The sequence below is a fragment of the Anneissia japonica genome, unplaced genomic scaffold (genome assembly GCF_011630105.1).
Source record: "Anneissia japonica isolate Jap-2015-1 unplaced genomic scaffold, ASM1163010v1 scaffold9668_len1562885_cov226, whole genome shotgun sequence".
NCBI classification, from domain to species: Eukaryota; Metazoa; Echinodermata; class Crinoidea; order Comatulida; family Comatulidae; genus Anneissia; species Anneissia japonica.
Window position 1 is genome coordinate 693,143 of NW_022711326.1, and position 20,974 is coordinate 714,116.

The window sequence follows — 20,974 nt, forward strand, 5'->3', positions numbered from 1 at the left end:
AATTGATAATTCATATCATGTGTGTTTGTTTGTAACACTTCGCTCCATCGACGAGATACGTACGCAGAACTCAACGATAGAGGGGCGACTACTTACTTATTTTGTTTCACACGTACACCGTCGTCAACATGGTGAGTAAAGTGTTGCAATTTAAACTCAAGTTTTGTGTGTATATATTAACAAGTTTTTACATTATAAAACACGTGCCATACTCACGAAGACTCAGTATATAATATTTTTACCTTGTATAAGGATTTATTATCATTTCTGTTTTCCTAGGCCTACCAACTAGCTAGATTTAGTAATAGTAGTACAGTAGTAGGGCTGAACCACTGACTGGCCCCGTGGGGTTATCCGCAGGCTAGATAGGACCCTTGCGATCTCGCGATACGTGTAATGCATGGGCCTAATGACTAACTAGGCCGCGCCTACCATTAAATACGCTTTCGATTATTAAAATAATTTTATTGTATACTTATTGTATTGAATGATGACATCATGAATCCAGTTATTGAGAATAGTAAACCAGACCAATCAATGCATTGCCGTGCTATCTGTGGCCTGTGGGACTCTTTGCAGTTCGTACTACATTTTGGCTACACGTTAACCTGCCATCTTTTTAATAATCTTTCTTTTTAGTATTATTATTATTGTACTGATTATTCTTTAATTTTTTTTCAGGGTAAAGATAAAAGAACAAAAAAGTTTGCAATGATGAAGCGAATGATTTCTCTCAAGGATTCAAGAATGTAAGTTTTTTATTTTGAATGTAGAAGCAGGGGTGATGCCAGTGGTTGGGCCAGCTGAGCCAGACTCTGCCGTCAAGCGAACCTGGCCTAGCTGTCTGAGAACCTAGCCCAGCTGTCAGGGAGTAACAGTAAAATTTGTTGGAGAAAAAAATAATTAAAATCATTTTTTAAGTCTGAGATAGCTAGCCCAAGACTGTCATTTCTGGGCATCTAGAGAAGAGCTGATTAACCTAACATTTTCGAACATCAGCACCAACCAATATTTCCATTTAACACATATGGCAGTAGATAATTAAAGGCATTTCTTTTCTTATACTCTAAAGTATAATGTATGTATATGGTAAATTATATATTTTTTTTTATCTTTAGAAAAGATACAGATAAGAATAAGCAAAAAGGAAAACCAGTCCCAAAATGGAAGGAGGAGAAAGAGAAAAAACTTGTTGTCAAAGAAGTTCCACAATACTCATCTGCCCTTTTCTTCAAGTACAACACGCAGCTGGGGCCACCATACTATGTTATCGTTGACACAAATTTCATCAATTTTGCAATAAAAAACAAAGTGGATTTAGTTCAAGGAATGATGGACTGTTTGTATGCAAAATGTAAGTAGATTTTCAAGAAAACAACCAACGATAATTATATCTATCCAGGCGGTGACGCATTACGATAAATATGCCAGAAATCTAACTCCTTGTGGTGGTGGTGGTATTGTTAATCATTGATAGTACTGATATTAGATATGGGCAGTAATGATTACCAGAGTTGTTGGTAATATTAATGGTAATATTTCCAGGTCCTCTCCTTAAATTTTTTTATTTTTTTAATTTTCTGCATTCAAGGTGTACCATGTATAACTGATTGTGTTATGGCTGAGTTAGAGAAACTTGGAAGGAAATACAATGTAGCACTCCGAACAGCTAAAGACAAGCGATTTGATAGGCTACCCTGCTTACATGCTGGAACCTATGCAGATGATTGTATTGTACAAAGAGTCACACAGGTTTGTGTTTTTACTTTTTAACAGACCAACAGAATAAATTTTTCATTTTATTTATTTGACCATGTACAGATAATTGAGTGTATTTTATACACGTTTGATCTAGTTTAGAATTGGCGCCATATAAATCCGAGATATGATTATTTAAGAAAATATTAAATTAGAATAATAAATGAGAAAAATAATTTAAATAAATTTAAAAACTACATTTATTGTCTCCTTTTATGAAAGATATAGTAATCCTTTGCCAATATAAATATTTAAAAACATAAACAATGAATACATAAAGGACCACCGATACAAGTAATGACAGTTTGCTTTATTTAAAATGGAATATTGTGCGTTTTTGTTTACTCCACAGCATAAGTGTTACATAGTTGCAACTTGTGACAGAGATTTGAAAAGAAGAATTCGTAAAATACCTGGAGTGCCAATCATGTACATGTCACAACACAGGTTGGTTACTAATTCTATCTAGCGCCCTCTATAGTAGGGTACAAAAGAAATTCTGGTTTCAAACTAAATAAATAGTTTTACGTATTAGTTTAACTAATTACAAAAACAGTAATTAATTGTAACTAAACAGCTAGTTACAAAAATGTGTTTAATGAGTTTAATTACAAAAGGAAAGTAAAGTACATGAATGAAATTGGGGAAAATGTTTGATGTAAAATTTAGTTATGGTTGAATAGTAAATCTGCTGTGTTCAATGTTTCATGATTACAGATTTACAATAGAACGGATGCCAGATGCGTTTGGAGCTCCCAAAGTATAACAACTCAAGAAACTTGCAGATGAACAAGTACACGTTGTGTTTGTAAGGATCTTAATCATTAAGGTCAGGGTTCATCTAGTGATATGTTACTTGTGCAGCACAGAGCTGCCTGGAACATGTCCCGAGTACTGAGGTGCTGTATTGACTCACTCAGCACACCGCTGCCTCATGCCTGTGTGAGTACAAAGCCACCTAAATGCCTGCATCAGCTCTTTGCTACCTCACACCTGTACAGCATGCATTCCAATAAGCGGATAGTTACATCATACAAGTACTTCTTGATGATGACTGCGTAGCATAAATGGATGACAGAAGTGTTTACTTGTCATTTTTTTTTTTTTTTAATCTAAGACATGTTGGACCTGATTTTAAGTTGTCATAGCTGAGTAAGTGATGTATCCTGTTAGAGGGCAGTAAAAAAAAATTCATTAGTACAGTATTCTCAATCTATGGTTTTCATCCAGTTTACTTAATCTCTGCCCACTGTATAAAACATTTGACCAAAATAAGAGTATAGAATGACAAGTGGTCCAAATGTCTTGATTTTGCATGCACGCAATGAACTGAATAACAATGTACTACTGTGAGATAGGGGACGACCTATTAGAATTCGAATAGAATTTGAACAGGCTTTCTTGTATGCACTTATGCATGTCTGATATGAACAACTTGTATGTGTATCTTCTTTTTTAAAGGATGTCCTGTAGTTCATGGTAGTATGTAAATTAAGATTCCATTTCAAGGGGATTCTGACAGTCGGACTTGCCAATTTAATCTATACTCTTTGATTTATCATACATTGTTGGTCTTGTGTGGTTTAATGGATAATGAACAGATGAAAAAGACAGTCGTGGTGTCAAATAAATTATATCATAATTTTATGTTACTGTTACTTATTGTTTATGTGTTGATTGTTTATGTGTTTTATCCTTCTAAAAGAGGAATGTGTACAGTGAAAGACTTATATAAACTAATACTTCATGATGCATTCTAAACTTTATTCAAAGCTGAGCACACTGTGACATGACGACGATTGCTCCATTGTGAAATTAAAACATTCCTCTCCCAAGGAGTCACTTATGCTTGAAAGGAACTGCTCTGTATAAACACCAAGGATAACACATGAAAGTCTGATAAAAACTTATTTTGAGTGATGATTGGACAGCACACTCTTTTCTGAATAGTGTACTGCGTTCTTAAACGTGCACATGGGCCATAATGCACACGTGACCAAATGCTTAAATGTCTCATCCAAAAGACGGTGCGCTATCGTAACTTGCATGCAGCCCTCTAGCTGAAACACAAAGAGAGCAGCGATGGGAATTGAACTGGGGACATAGAGATGTCCAGGGTTCAGCGTACACATAGTGACTATCACCAGTTTAGTCAACTGGGGCCCTCTTGATGTCGTTGGTTATCAGGCATCTAGATGACTAATGAAAAAGTTGCATCCTCGGTTCTCAATCCCAGAATGAGAATACTCATGTTTGGTTCTTTGATGTATAATTCTAATTTGACCACCCCCACCCCCTTCACAATGCAATGACATATAATGACAATCAGATTTTGGGAATTAGGACAGCTACTAAAGGTCTATTTAATTTTCGTGTTGATTTCCATCAATCTGTGATTTAAATCCAGCGTTATATTTCAGTAGAAATTTTAATCTGACATTTAGCATACCTATAAAATAATAGCCTAATATAATTAAGCGTTAATATACACATAGAAAGACAAAATGAATTTAGTACATGGATATCAAAATATTTATTATTTATATGTCTCATGCCATAATTAAATACAGTAGATCTAAAGCCAAACTATAATGATTATTATAAAGAAATAAATAGATTTTGCATGCGATGAAAACACCAGTTTAAGTCAGATAGCCCAAGAATGTAACCAGTGTACAAGTTCAATAATGTGACATAAACCATGGACCATTTTACAAATGATTTTGATTCAGATCAATGTGTAAACTATTTTTGTTGAGGTCGGGTTAACGGCGATAAATACCCTCTATTGATTTTATAGTCACTTAGTAAACTTGACCTCAGCCAATACGGTGTGTCACCGTCCGAGTAGGTGAGTTCTGAAATATCCAATGCGACGTTCTCTCGTGTTCCTTCTAGGACCAGTACATCGGTTCCCTTCTTCTTTTTCTTCTTTTTCTTTTTGTTTTTCATGTCTTCAGATTCTTCCTTTGTTTCGTCTACAGCTGCTAGTGCCATGGTTGCCAGCGAAGCCTCGACTTCTTGCGGCTCCTGTTCGTTTGATTCAGGGGCAGGGCCGGTTGTCTCTAATTGTCCGCTTCCTGACGATACAATAACCTCTGGATTTTCAGAGCAATTTTGGGTAGTTTTCACTTCTTGTTTTTGCTGGTTTTCCTGCTTATTTTGCTCGTGTTCATTAGATTTCGTTTGTAAAGGTATACCGCCTTTCGCTTCTTCGTTTTTGTATTTATTTTGAGTCAATTTCGAATCTTCGGTTGTAGACTTGGATTTGTTCTTGCGAATTCCGACTGCGTTTCCCATCGTCATAAAATTTTAACAAAACTTGAATGTAGAAATCAACAAAATTAAATGAATTATAATTAAATTCAATGTTAAATAATTTCGACAAAATAACAATATTTTGTTTATTAGATTTGCCGTATCAAAAATATTGATCGATATTAAATTAATCGTTCGGTCAAAATATCTAGCCCATAAATCTGCCTACATACCTTGATTAAAACTTCCTATTTTCAGGGTGTGCGATCTTTCTAATGATGCCAAGATGATGCTAACATTTTTATTTGATTACAAAACCACACTTGCTCTACGTTATTCGCGCGCGAGTAAAGCGTGTTCTGGAAACGGCGCACGTGCAATGCAGGAACACACCACGCGGCTCCAAGCCCCGCCGTTGGAGATCGTTGCTAAGGTCCCACAAAACAATCAATCAATCAGTCGTACCATTTATATAGCGCCATTCCAAAATTCGTTCGTGGTGCCAACATATCTTGTTTGCATTCGCAAATAGGCCTAAACATTTGTGTAACATGCGCGTATTCCTTACCCCGTTTATTTAATAACAGGTTATGATTGGTCTGTGCTGGGTTTGATTTACATTCCGGAAAGCTCCATTCAGTGGCGCTGAGAGGCCGAGGTAACCGGGGCACGCGCTCCGGGGCCCGGGCCCAGCAGGAGCCCTCGATAACTAGGTAAAAAATAATAAAATACAATAAATAAATAAAAATTATTAAACGTATACATTCATCCAGTATTATTCATGTGGTTTTTCCCACGAGAATTGTAAATAAAGCTGACCGTTTTATCGATGAAAGCTGGTAATTAATCGCTTCTAATTCTTTTTCATGAATATTTTCATGACTTCTTATGTTTACTATGTATCAAATAGTAAATTCTTTACGTTTAATTTAAAATTATAAAAGGCCTGCACCATAGACATCGTCAATATACATAGAAGTTATAAAATATTAATAGACCTGTTAGGGAATCGATTTTGCAATAAACTCTGAATTAATATTATATTAAACCAGTGGTGGATTTAAAGGGGGGGGGGGGGAAGGAGCCGATCCTCAGCTCCTAAATCTTTCTTTGATACCTATGTTTTCAGCACGATAAATAAAAGGAAGGATAGCTTTTACTTTTCTTGTTTCTGTACTTTATTTTTTATCACCTGGTAAAATTAGGCACTCTATAGTCGATTAAATTATAGTCCTCTGATCCGCACTAAGGATCTGCCCCTCGATCCCACTGGGACCCCCCAGACCGTCCCAACCAATGGGCAGCGAAGATGCCCCCAGGGCCCACGACCGCTCTCGGCAAACCTGACTCCATTTGATCTTTCCTAGCCGGACCGTTGTGTATGAATAAAGCACTAAGGCGTATAATAATTGACAGCACACAGTTTGTACATCCATGGAGGAATTAGTTTGGTACATCTAGGTGTTGTTTTAAAAGAATTCCCCCACCCAAGCAACTGAATTGTTCTGGGAACTTATTTCTTTCATTGGGGACCTTGAACCTCTTGCTGGGGGATCTTGTACCCCTCATCGGGGAATATCTTGCGCCAATACCGGTACTGCCTAAACATCAATTTGTAAAATTAGTGGCGAATTGAATGAGTAGGAGCATATGTAATTCTCCTCCCCTAACACCAAAACACGAATGAATTGCGTCCCCTATAGCGTGGACTTGCAATTCACTTTAAGTGTCACATAATTTATGATATCTTGGATTTTCTGCATTTCACACAACATGGTTACGCTATCTGTCACACTCAGCAGACTTGTTCTTTTTTTCGGATTAATATTTTACCCATTTACTGATTAATTTGTCACGTTCAAGCGAAACTAGAATTCGCTCCATTCCATGTGTTGAATCGCATGTGAAATTTAGACTTTTTCCAACAAGAGATTCAATCAAGCGTTTGCGCTTCAGCGTAGTGCGTATTTAAATCAGGGTCTTTCTATCGGTCCACGGATTTTGGCGTCCAGTGAATCATATAATTGACAGCTTTGCTGCTTTTCTGAGGATGTTGTTTCAGTAGGAGATGCAGAATGCACAATTGATTATTATTATTATGTTTTCGATAGATACCTAAATCGATTCTCTCATTGGTTGAGTGGGCTAGCTTTCTCTCCGAATATCGGTTCGTCAGGTGCTCTAATACAGCAATGGGTCAATAGGGGCCTATCTTTTAAAATCATGATCTTTTTTAAATCCACATTTCAATTTGCTGAATTTTTGTTTATTATTTTCAGCTATGCATTACACAAGTAGGCCTACTGAAATGCTAAAAAATTGGAAATAAGTAATGTAGGCCATATGTACCTTTGAAAGTAGACAACAACTTTATATATAATTATAGCCACACCTCAACCTATCCTAAACCCGAACGAGAACGACAATAACAACAATATGCACCAACATAAACAAAGAAGTTGTTCTAGTTACAAGTTAAGTTATAGACCACTAAAAGTGAAAGAGATGCTAAAATTGTTGATGAATAGCATGGTGTATATTTCATATTGTTTGCGTGATTAGGCCTATATTACGCAATATTTGCCGACATAATATTTACCAATGCATTGCCTAATGAAACATAGCAAAGGGAACACGTGTGATCATAAACTAATATGGACGTTCGTATTAAGCCCCTGGGTTACTATTTCTTTGGATTTTATTGTGGGTTACAATTAATGTGGGTTAATAAAATTATATTTAGTATAATATCAAGTTCAATATCGTAACTTAACATTTAAGGTGGGTTACTATTTTGAGCATGATGCTCTTGCTGCTGCTAATAACGCGAAAATGATGATGATGATGTGATGAAGATTATGACACCGGTGATGATGTTGAAGAAGAAAAGACAGCAATAAAAACAGCTATGAGTTGTAAATATAATTTATTAAATCACAAATATTTCAAACACTCCTGTGTTCTTCCTCAGTGCGAGGACAACTCATCTTCTAATATATATATATATATATATTGTTTACTTGTTTTTCAATTTTTGGGGACTTCATCAGTCTACATACCGATATCCGACATCCCAGTGTTGTATGGTTGGTTTACTTCGATGTAAAACATTTCAAGGGTAACCTACGAAAATCAATTTCGTATCAGATTTGCAACAAAAATTATATTACATTATATTTTATAGGCCTATATATATAGTATATATATAATAAATATATACAAACACCCACCAAAACCATTTACTTATAACCCCGAAAATGAATAATATCAATGTACAAAATAGATATAATTATGTATAATATGTATTGCTCATTAGGCCTACACTATTTTCAGACCCACAAATAACGCAACACAATCATAGGCCAATCTACAATGAAAATATACGTTTGAACATGTATTAGGCCTACCTCTGCATCCCACACATATCCTCATGTTCCCCCATACATAAAACATCACACACCCAACAGAGCACAATGTGAACGACACGCTTAAATTTATATCACGAAAAATTAACCATTTGAACGGTCGTAAATATGTCGGTAGCTATGAATTTTTAAATATCATCTTATGTCGGAATGTCTGGGATTGCATTCTTGGACACGCGTCTGCAGTGATACCGCTTTGCACGATGGTACTTTAAATTATGACGATGATGTACTATAAGCCCCGTCCAAACTCATACAATTTATTTGACAAAAAACAAATGACATGGCTAAATATGGTCATGATGACATCACATCATGACTATATATAGGCACAACATGACTATATATGGGCATTCAACAGTTTTTTTTGTCAAAGAAATGTTTATAATCTTGACAGAACCTAAGGCCACACAATGATAGACCTATTTTTCAGCATTCAACAAACTTAAAACCACGATAGCTCTACCGTCCTGTTGATGCCTTTCAAGGGTGTTTCCAAGCGTCATGACAAGATCTAGTAATGTAGTTATTTCTTACTTTTTCATTTCATTGTAATAAAAAATAAGCAAATAAATAAGTGTGCTATTCACCGTAGAACTTTTACTGAAACTATATGGATATGTCACGGTGGAATAGGTCTAGACCTACTCGACAGCATTTTGTCGGCATCAGATCGGAGGCATGTAAGGCCTTTAAAGTGGAACTTCATAATATATCATCCTTCTACCGCTGATAAATTTGTAAACATCCTGAGCGTTTCGTCAATTGATTTGCTATAATGCAGCGCGTTACTGCATTTACATGTTTGCACGCTCGCAGATCGTTTAATCAGTACGCGCGACTATATGACGTCAGGTCGTGAACAGGCAGCGTTAACGATGTATTTATTAGTGTGGTTAACAATGATTCATTCCATGGATTTAGTTGAGACTATTTTGCTCGTTAATTACTCAATGTATATTAGGGAAGCTTTGTAATCTCATCTTGCATGAAAAATGCTGTGTTAAATCCATGTGTATGAGAATCGAGTCAAAAGTTTAAATTCACATGCACAGTAAACGTTTTAAGCAAAAATAATTCGCATCGATAAGAAAAATTCAACAATATATTATCGAGGATAGAAGATCATCCATTATATAGTGTTGTAATTAAAATGATGATGATGACTATATTATTAGTTTACACTGTAATTGTTTTTTATGAGGACATTTTTTTGGATGCTGCTGATCACGATCTGTAATTTCTGTAAACAAGTATAATTAAGACAAATAATAATTTATCTGATGAACCACAGATTATAAACATCGGTTCAGGGCCATCCAGGTATTATAAAGCATATCCTCATTATCACAGTTTATAATGTTCGTCCCCAAATAACCCCATTGATGCAACGAAAGCAACCGTTACAGATTCTATTACAATCATAAGGGGAATCATACCATGAAATACCTCAGCGTTGAATAGACGTTAACCCCATTTTCTCTCGGGTAGCTCTTCTTTATTACGAATCGTAGGCCTATATATTCTTGTCGTATCAAACTTTAATTTCATCTGCATCAGTGATATAAATCAACAAGTCAATTTTCTGAAGATTAGAAATAAAAACACCGGTCCGTCAATAAATATTACGTGTAATTAGTCTTTACGCATTTAAGTGGAAAACTAAATATTGGTGCAAATTAGGTAACCAGCCTGAAATCGTTTCTGAATCATGCTTATATACTATGCATTGTGTGTATATAAATATAAAGCTATTATTAGGATGTGAGTTTGCGTCAGGAAAATATCATAGGAGTGATGTTTTGCCCTACCTGACGTGTTATCGTACCGAATACTCAGATCGGTAGGCCTACGTCCCCAAGTACTATACAAGCATGTCCAAAATAATAGTGCTAATAAAAGGATATGTAGATCAGGATATTAATATTTTAAACAGCCGCAGAAGGATGAATGTGAACCACCATGTAACATTATGGATGTTAGTGTAGTTAATAGGGCTAATTTTGGTACCGGTATGACCTCATTTATAATATCTGAATGAGGGGGCATCATGATTTTTGTGAAAACCATGTGACTGGCTGACGTGATCTCTGTCGATGTTATTTTTTTAATTTCCAATGTAGGCTATCGCGTAAGATGTAATTCAAGTTGAAATCCGAGAACATGAATGTATACTGCTTGGAAGACTTATGTTAATGAGGACGACTTGCGTTATAGATATATTCCTGTCTCTTATACACATCTAGATGTGTATAAGAGACAGGTATTAGATAGGCCATATAATGTACAATACAACCTCGACTAGACACATATTCATTTTCATCATAATTCTGGTCCCAAACCTAGACTAGGAAATAGCTGGAATGTTGCCGAGGAGAGTTTTTACTGCTAGGGGCTATTGTCAACTGCTCTCTATGGTACTCCTGGGATATCGGTGTATCTAGATCTACCATCTACCGCTTTCAGAGGAGACGCTCGGTAAACTCAAGAATAATTTCCCTAAAAAATACTAGCAATTATTTGAATTTAAAAAAAATGTAGAGCCTACTGTCACTGCAAAACCATTTGGAAACATATGAACCGTCTGGGAGTGCAATTCCCAGGAATCTAGATTTGCTACATTTTTATTTTATACTTTGTCCTATTAAACCTTGGTGCATGCTGAGGTGGCTATTGAGACTACTGGTATCCCCCCTCCCCTCTGCTTTTTTTTCAAAACAATTTTGCTAAAGATTATTACACTTAAAAATCTAACAGTGCTATATCAGGCCATAAAATTGCTACTGCACTTCTGAATTTTTTCACCTAGACTCAACCAGTACAGAATAGTCTGAGAATGCTATTTCCGGCATTTAAAGCTGTTCCACCCTTATATATTTTTTCGCCTCACCCCTAGCCATGGTGGAGCTGCGGTTGGTGTTAACACGCCTGGTACTCACCCTTCCCTAATCCTGCAAAATGCACAAAAACTTATTTGATCTGTGTACAAATTGAACGACATAAATGTCAAATTAAGACAAGTTCGAATAAATACTTCAAGTCTGAGAATGCAATTTCTGGGCCATATAGTGTTGTTGTCATTGATTTGTTTCGCCTCAGCCCAACCATGATGTTGTTGTGGTGGGTGTAGTCTCTCCTCGATGTATTTAAATTGAACGAGCAATACTGTCGTTAAATGACAATTAGGCTATGATGATGTTTATGATGAGAATGAAAATAAACCATAGAATGAAAATTAGTACATTGGTCTCAATCACAATGTGCCTTCAATAATCTGGCCTCTTAGTTCATCATCACCAACTGAAACATATACCTTAAAACAGCATTCATTTTGAAAATAAGCCTCCCTCTTTACTTTGCAAAAGTAGCCTCGAAAATAAGCCCACCTCAAAAAGAAGCCCATCCATAGTTCGCAAAAAAGAAGAAGAAGAAAAGCCCAGGGTTTCAATTTGAGGTTTTACGGCAGGCCTAGATATTGGGAAACCTAGATATTGTATAACGATGAGGTTCGTGAGGGCACCAGTGAGGGATCAGAATTCGAAATAGAGGGCGACCAGAGAGAAATTTTACAGATGGAGGTCCAGGAGGAGGCTTCCGCCCAAGGTTTGGGTTGTGGTACTGTACAAACCTTTATTTTTATGGTACTTCTAGATGGCCTGAGATGGTACCGTACTCTCAGACTTCACTACTTGAAAACCCTAAATTGTCATATTTTCGGGGGTTTTCCCCCTGGCCAATTTCGAAAGGTTTTTAGTGGGTTTTTAGCGACGCCCGACCACGCCCACTTTTTTCTCTTCGAGGAAATCAGCTGCCCCGTCGGCGACCTTGGACCCCCCGTTACGTCGGGGAAATCCTGGCGCCGCCACTGCCAGTCCAGCTGCCCACCCACTTAAGTTCTCCTCTGGGCGCTGTACATACGGTAAATATGTGAATATAAAATGAAACTTAGAAATTGTATTATAAAATTAAATAAACAAAGACATTTTAACAAGACTATCGTTTATCTTTTTTCAGCGTGAATGTATTTCAGTACACATCGGTCAAGCTGGTTGTCAAATTGGGCAGTCGTGTTGGGAATTGTATTGCATGGAGCATAACATCAAGCCCGACGGCCATATTGTTGATGACAAAGAGAGCAATTCCGACGAATCCTTCAGCACTTTCTTCGCCGAAAGCGGCGCAGGGAAGCACGTCCCAAGAGCCGTATTCATCGATTTGGAACCAACGGTTATCGGTAAGCCACTTATTATTATTCTTCAGTATGTTAAAGTGCAGTTGTTCATAAATAGCCGAACTTTATTCATTCTAGTCTGTACAACAGAAATATTAAAATCATGGCACGTGCCGATCAGGGATCGAATGTGACGTCAGTTTGTTAAAATGCCACTTTAAAGTATGGCAATATTTAAAATTGTTTAAACTATGTACTGTGTATGCTCTCAATGACTAACTTTATACGTGGATTTTTCAGATGAGGTTCGATGTGGTACGTACCGTAATCTCTTCCACCCCGAGCAAATGATAACTGGCAAAGAGGATGCAGCTAACAACTACGCCAGAGGACACTACACCATTGGAAAAGAGCATATTGACAGTGTGTTGGACAGAATCCGTAAGCTCGCTGACAACTGTACTGGACTTCAAGGATTCCTGATCTTCCATAGCTTCGGAGGCGGCACTGGTTCTGGGTTCACATCTTTGCTGATGGAGCGTCTCTCAGTCGATTATGGAAAACGTTCCAAACTGGAATTTGCCGTCTACCCAGCACCTCAGATCTCATCTGCTGTCGTAGAGCCTTACAACTCCATCTTAACTACCCACACAACTTTAGAGCACTCTGACTGTGCATTCATGGTAGACAATGAGGCAATCTACGATATCTGTCGCCGAAACCTCGACATTGAACGACCATCATACACAAACTTGAACCGCCTTATCGGACAGATAATTTCCTCAATCACCGCCTCACTCCGATTCGATGGCGCATTAAATGTCGACTTGACCGAGTTCCAGACTAACTTAGTACCTTACCCACGTATCCATTTCCCCTTGGCAACTTACGCACCAGTGACGTCAGCTGAAAAGGCTTACCATGAACAACTCTCCGTTGCTGAAATCACCAGCGCTTGTTTTGAGCCCCAGAACCAAATGGTGAAGTGTGATCCACGTCATGGCAAATACATGGCCTGCTGTCTGTTGTATCGTGGTGACGTCGTGCCAAAGGATGTCAACGCGGCTATTGCTACCATCAAGACCAAACGTTCGATTCAGTTTGTAGACTGGTGTCCAACTGGTTTTAAAGTCGGTATCAACTACCAAGCACCAACCGTTGTTCCAGGAGGCGATTTGGCCAAAGTACAGCGTGCCGTCTGTATGTTGACAAACACCACGGCCATCGGTGAAGCGTGGGCTCGTCTTGACCACAAGTTTGACCTGATGTACGCCAAGCGCGCCTTCGTGCACTGGTATGTCGGTGAGGGTATGGAAGAAGGAGAGTTCTCTGAGGCTCGTGAGGATCTGGCAGCTCTTGAGAAGGACTACGAAGAGGTTGGTGTGGACTCGGCTGGCCCTGATGATGAGAACGACGAATACTAATTTAACGGCATAGCCATCTCTTTCAACTGCTTCGAAGTGCTTTCAATCTCCACAAATTACTGCGTATTTTTACCAAGAGTTATCGGCAAGATAAAACAAGATCAAAATGTTAAATCAAGTCTTTCCTATTATAAATTAAGGATTCCAGCGCATTTCTTAGTCTTGTATATTTTTGAGACAATTTATACTATTTCTAAAAGTGTATTGTTTTAGAAATTACTGCAAAGTTCAATATTATTCGTATTGGTAGCGTCTTTACCTTACTTCTTTCCCAATGTACGATAGCCGTTTTCTACACACTATTTAAAAATATGTATTTACTATAAGGCATCAACATGCCGAAATATATGTATGCCTTGTTCATTTCTACGGTGTTTTATTGCATTTTATTCCTAAATCTTTAATAAAACTACATCTTTGCATTACATTAGTGAGCTTTCTTGCATTGATTTATTGTATTAAATTTATACCTAACGATTACCAAAAGCGAACATTGTATCTTTGTCATGGGTGAGTTAAACGCAGACGCGATGGTGTGCGTCGGGGGCAGTCGCGTCGTAGGATATTAAACATGTTTAATATTTCTCACGACGGCTTAAGACTGTCCCCGACGATAAATCGGGTCGAGCTGCGTCGGCCGAGGCTGTCTGAGTTCTGCAGACTCAGACTAACACAACATATCACACATTGTACACTTCTTACACAGGGAAAAACATTTTAAGCACTCCTTTTCTTAACTCCAATGTTTGGGCTACTTTTAACTACATCACGTCACTAATACTAACAAGGTACGCTCACAACAATTCATGTTTGTTCGTTCCACAATAGATCAACTACAAAATAATTTCGTATTGTTATAAAGACTGCTATGAGATTGTGGCCAAGTTTCCTCGCCATTATATATATAAACACGGTGCTGTACTGCACTGTACCGTCGTGCACTGTTAGTACAATCATTGCACAGTATACGACGGACTCGGACACTAAACATACACATGCCTAGCCTACCAGAAACATAATGAAATAATTCATGGTTAATTGGTTACGACAAAAAAAGACATCAAAACAAAAACACTAATTTCTCAGAATTGAACAAAATTGTTGATGTTTATTTATACCACCAAGTTATCGTTGTATTTACATTTATAACACGTTGCATATACTATTTTAATAAACTTACAATCGCAACAAGTCGAATCGTAGGCCCTCATTTACCAGTATAACGTAAATATCACACACATACATCATCAGTACCACCATGCGCTCACACTTCCACCCATACGCACCCTCCCCCACCATACATATACACGCACGCACACATCCACACCTACTACTTGCACTTAACGAAAGGCAGAAGCTAACGCTTGGCACGGCACCAAGTTGCATCGACAGTTTTATCTGAGTAAATTATAGCAAAATATATTAATCCTTATTACGGAAGCAACGAACCACGATGGCGTTACAAAAAACGAAAAGTTACTGGCATACAATCCAACTTCGTTTCCCTGGCCTTCCCAGATTGCCAATCACTGACTTAACGTCTTAACGGAAGCTACGACGACAATGTCCAATCAACCGCCTTCTTAAAATTATGGGACAATGATGACGTTGGTGATGTATTCTTTATATCCAATGTAATTAGCACGGCACGAAATTCACCAAGTAGATACACACATATATATACACATTGACTTTTAAAAAACATTTAAACATCACCAAAGTCATAGAAATTATAATATTTTTATTATTTGAAATAAAGACGATTTAACTAAAATGTTAAATAAGAAAGTAATGCACGCCATCGTGTTGGGATTCAATATTTCGACATTAATTATGTCATCATCAGGAATGATTATGACATAATTAATGTCGAAATATTTAATCCCAACACGATGGCGTGCATTTCAATACTTGGAGTATGTATTATACTTTCTTATCTGAGATTAATCAGTGGACCTTTCGGTTTTTTTTTATGTTAAAGCAGTTCAGAAAGTATGCCATGTAGGTCTATATACTATTCTAATTGAAACGAGAGAACAACATGTTCTATTGGAATTGTTATTTATGTTAGGCCTTTGTATTCCGATTGGGATAAGCCTGGTTTCCATAGAATCGCTACACAGTCACTACAGCGTGTTTTCACTACAATCCCTTGCACTGCGTAGCTATCCCCAACGCAATCAGGACCGCTCCCTGATTCAACTGACCAGTCAGCGCCGCCAAAGGAGTCGGCGACAGCGTGTAACGATTTTTATGGAAAATAGGCTTGCGACCCAAATAACGTTGCTATAAACACAGTTTTATTCAAAACAAGGCCATATCTGTTATTGCCTTACAATTGGAATTTCAAACATTAACGCGCTTGTCCTACAAAAACAGTAGAAACGCTCATTCGTCCTCACTCACTTTTCACTTTGTTAGCTTTGGTAATACACTTAATATATCAACAACAATGATGAAGGTGATATGGCAAGACGGTGATCTGGGCAAATAAGGATACAGTAAGCTGATTCTCATGATCATTCGTTTCGTTCCTGTCTTTGTACCACCAGAAATCAAAAGAACAAATCGTCTGTTTATATTCTTGTGTTCCACATGCCTATAACCTACAACCCAACTATGAGTTGGGCATTTTTTTTGTATGCGAACCATCTCCCTTCACCGATGTAGAGACCTAAATACTGTACACCATCCACCAGCTTAATCTAAAAAGTGAAACTGACCTATATGTGAATAAGTCTATTTTAGGACCTTAATTTTTACAGGATCATTTTTTTCTTGGATGTGCCCGTTTTCCTTGGCTTCAATAAATAGTATTTAATCTGACACTCTCACTCCTTCACTCGTTTCTTACGCCATATCACGCACTCAGCATCAACACACAATACTTATGCAGCATACATAAAGACTATTTGTCCACCATAAGCGCCACGAATTCTGGAAAAAAAATGATAGTTTTAATGAAATCAGTCGAAATATTTAAAAATTCGGTAGATCGTAACTGCTTATATGTCACTCATGACCTATTCGTATTCCTTATCACATTTTTATTATTTTAATATATTAATGAAATGAAATCAAAACAAAGTAAAGCAATCATGTTTTAATCCAATATATTATTCAAATTCTGCATGTCGAAATAACATAAAGCAACGAGGTTGAGAGTTAAAGGGGGCTTCATCTTTCCCCACTTTGCAAATGATCCTATTCGGTTGGGGTTGGGACTATTTAAAATACCCGCAGCCCCCATAAGCCCCTGTTGAGCCCCACCCCCCTAAATGAGCAAAATAAACACACAAATCATTTCACGAGTATTTATAGATTAAATGAGAACATTAAATACAACATGAGATTGGTTTTGACATATCAAAAACATAACAGGTTAATCCCCTGGGCCTCATGGCTGTCTTGGGCTTTCTCTAGTGTGATTGGATCTGTATAATTTAGACAGTTATCAATGCTTCTCATGTGTAGCCTAATATTTTACCTTGGTAATCAATAGTGCCGTCACTGTCTTTGTCGGCGTCACTTAGTAAGTCTAATATATCTTGATCTGTGATCCCACCATCGGCAACTTTTAACACGGCAGCGAGTTCTTCAGCTCTGAAACAGTAAATATAAAGGCCTATGATAAATAATGAGGATAACTGAATTTAAGTGAAAAACAATAACAATGTATGATTAATCTTAAGTTTACGGTTTTGTCTGCATAAGAATGGGATAATTTGTTAAAATCCTGGAGAAATCCAGCGGAAATTCAAATTCCGGCAGAAAATGTTCATTTCATAGAGAGCGGGAGATGACCAAAATTCTTATAGCCTCACATTTTGGAAGTTGATCCTCCCTATGTTATAGTAGTCAATCCGCACACACCACACCTCCCCTTCCCACTCGCATTCACGTCCCGATACGCACGCAAACCACTGAGCACATGTTGGCTATAGTGTCATCTACCGGTAATGATATATAGTCCTAGTCCTTCACTGAGTATAAAATGATAGGTATATTGTAGGCCTACTATTGTGCAAGTTTTTATGGATGTTACGTCAATGGAAAGTTATCCGGCAAATTACTGAATACCAACAGGCGAATGTGAGCGTATGTCTATTCCATTACACATACTCATCCAATATGAAGCTTTGGTCTCTCAAGCGTATGCAGTATTTGCAAAAACAGAGCTCCGAGCGGTGACGCTTTAAATACCCAAAATAATTATTTGCCGCTACAGCTTGTTTTACACTAGACGTAGGCCTATGTCGACGCAAACACACACACACAAAAAAAAACATTACCGACGTCGCTATGTTCGATTTGTAAAATATAATAAATGGGATTGATTCTTTTAATTTCCTATACTACACTGTATACGGTATAGGCCTATTATTCAATTTAGACGTTCGCGCGTTAGTTGTGTGCACCATCCACCTTCGACGATGTACCTTACTGTACATGAAAATTCGCTCTCATCGCAAGCGCTCAACTTGCAATTCCCAAGACGAATCGTGCGTTTAGATTCGAAACGTCGTTTATCCAATTATGTGCAGAGGTGAGACTTTAGGCTTCATTAACGTCGCCGTCTTATTGCCAATTACACTACAACGATGAAATATATGTCCATTGAAAAACATCATTGTGTGAACTACTCTCGTAATATCTCTATATTCCCTCTCAGAATAATTCATATATGGTGATTGAATTTAGACGATGACTCACCTCAAAGGTGTGGAGAAATGCATTTTGTTCCTCTTTCTCACCTAATATATATCTTTATTCTTTTCTACTCCTCTTCCACAGTTTTCATTCCTTACACATTGAACTCTCCGTTTCTGTCATCATCCACTTTCTCTCCTTTTTCTACTTCTATACTTCCTCCACTTTTATTGTTCATGTTTGTTCTTCACATTCAACTTCTCCGACATTATTTATCCGAAACTTTCACATTTGTAATTCACATCACTTTTCCCTATTTAATAATCCTTCTTTTACCTTTTTGTTATTTTGACTGTAATTTTATTGCTTCTTACTTCTTATCACGTCATTTTAATCAACCATGGAATCTTGAAGAGCTAATCCTTTTCGATTTTAAACTTGGGATGCAACTGTTTTGCATTAGGAAATTTTTATTCAATTAATTATGGTGGTAGTTATTAATTTTTGTGACGAACTAGGCTGTGTTTTGTGTGTGGACGAACTAGGCTGTGTTTTGTGTGTGTGTGTGTGTGTGTGCGGACAACTGAATTTCCTTTAACTGTTGTAACATTTTTGTATTTTTCTTCACATCCAACAGCAAGTACACTCGCCACTTACAGGATAAAACGATGCTTTATAAACTAAGTCTTATTGAGGCTTAGGGAGTGGAGTTGTATTTGGTTGTGAGAAGGGGTCCTGCTGTGACAGGAATTGAACCCAGCACCCTATGATTCGAATGAAATCATCCTATATCCACTAATCTTTTCAACTACATTTATATTTACTTTATCCACATCTCCAAATGTTAAAATACTAAACTGGTATATGGTGTGTGTGTGTGGGTGTTTTTTTCTATATCACTTTTATTCATCAAAAATATACATAAAAAACACAAAAATATACATCAAAATACATGTTTGGATATATAAATACCTAATAAAGCCCCTTTGATCCTTGTCAAATACTTGAAAGGCCTCCCTGATGTCTTCCGATTCGTCGCTGTCTTTTAGCTTTCTCGACATCATCGTACAGAATTCCGTAAAGTCAATGATGCCATTACCTACGAATGAGAAAAAGTATTGATATTAAAGCCCCATTCCCGGCAAAATTTCACTAAAAACTGACTTTTTTTTAGAAAATATGCATTTGCATTACTCCAATTATTATAAATCATGGGAAAATATTGCCATGAATTTTAGTTTTACGCAAAAGAATTAAAAAAATGAGAAATACAGACTATTTCTCATAAAATATTACCATTTTCTCGACGAATTCATCGTTACTAGGCAAATTCAGAGTTTGTCGATCGCATCCACTGGAATACTCTCGCTTTTACGTATACTTTATACAGTCAATAAAGTGCGCCCTCTCTAATGAGATTAGTTTTTGTACTTCGCATGTCGCACAATGCGGTCGTTCGGTTAGGCTGAGATATGTTTAAGTAAGTGTTAAAATCTCAGTCAGAATCAGTTTTTTAACAAATTTGAAATAATTCCTATGAAATATTATATTCACAAGTGTCAATACTAGCAACGGAAAATATCATGTCGGCCGTTTTTATGTGTGATAACAGAACCTAAATCGAGGTAAGACTAAGCCCAGCCTAGCAGCGTTGGATAGGCTAATGTTTTCGGCGCCTACGATATTTCTTCTCACGACCTATCGCAAAATCAACATGAAAAATTCATCCGCATTTATTTTTTGTGTGGAACACAAAAAATCAAATTTCAGTCTTATTTTACATTTTTTTCATTCTTAGGAATGTCTAAATTCAGTTAAACTAGCAATTCCATATTATATTTATAAATCTTAATAACATTATACAAAAATTAGATTTTTCTTAAAAACTGAAATTTTGCCGGGAATGGGGCTTTAAAGCAGGCTCTCATCATCCACGTCACAAGAGCGCGTGCAGTACGTCAGCAAGCGCGAACAAGAGGGATACGCACCACCACACATTACAGCCAATCGCATTGAGGACAGTCGGGATTTTGATATTGGCATCTGGTAAAGAAAGATGAATGCGGCCGGCCTCACAAAAACTATGACGTTATCAATGTGTAATATATTTTTATGCTTCGTGGTACAGGTATTTTCTTCATATGGCTGTTGTTTGTAATTTCATTTGTTGGATTTGAATAAACCAAGAAGGTCAATGTCATTAACCAGATCAAAAAATGTTAGCCCGGTGATATATTCCGATTATTACCACTAATAATAGATTTGTTTTTATTTCTTCATGTATTTTA

At 37.1% G+C, this 20,974-nt stretch overlaps 3 protein-coding genes across 7 annotated transcripts in view; 2 read left to right on the forward strand and 1 right to left on the reverse strand.

Moving 5' to 3' along the window:
- The first annotated feature begins 45 nt into the window (after positions 1–45).
- Positions 46–3,405, forward strand: LOC117107406 (rRNA-processing protein FCF1 homolog). Its single transcript, XM_033249081.1, has 6 exons — positions 46–131; positions 682–749; positions 1,119–1,354; positions 1,592–1,752; positions 2,111–2,205; positions 2,476–3,405. The coding sequence occupies exons 1-6, from the start codon at positions 129–131 to the stop codon at positions 2,522–2,524; spliced, it is 612 nt and encodes a 203-aa protein (XP_033104972.1). The 5' UTR covers positions 46–128; the 3' UTR covers positions 2,525–3,405.
- A 9,015-nt stretch (positions 3,406–12,420) lies between these two features.
- LOC117107408 (tubulin alpha-8 chain-like) lies at positions 12,421–14,516 on the forward strand. The gene is made up of 2 exons (XM_033249083.1): positions 12,421–12,675; positions 12,913–14,516. Exons 1-2 carry the CDS (start codon positions 12,528–12,530, stop codon positions 14,034–14,036), a joined length of 1,272 nt encoding a protein of 423 aa, XP_033104974.1. The 5' UTR covers positions 12,421–12,527; the 3' UTR covers positions 14,037–14,516.
- Positions 14,517–15,897: 1,381 nt separating this feature from the next.
- Positions 15,898–20,974, reverse strand: part of LOC117107386 (neo-calmodulin-like) — a 38,953-nt gene continuing 33,876 nt past the window's right edge. For 4 of the 5 annotated variants that reach the window (XM_033249050.1, XM_033249049.1, XM_033249047.1 and 1 more), the window contains exons 4-6: positions 19,659–19,785; positions 17,524–17,639; positions 15,899–16,973 (exon numbers count right to left, since the gene is read on the reverse strand). In XM_033249050.1, coding sequence (XP_033104941.1) covers positions 16,945–16,973; positions 17,524–17,639; positions 19,659–19,785 — 272 coding nt within the window. In that variant the 3' untranslated portion in view covers positions 15,899–16,944. Of the gene's footprint in view, positions 16,974–17,523; positions 17,640–19,658; positions 19,786–20,974 lie in introns of all 5 variants that reach the window. The other variant, XM_033249046.1, reaches the window with a different exon arrangement.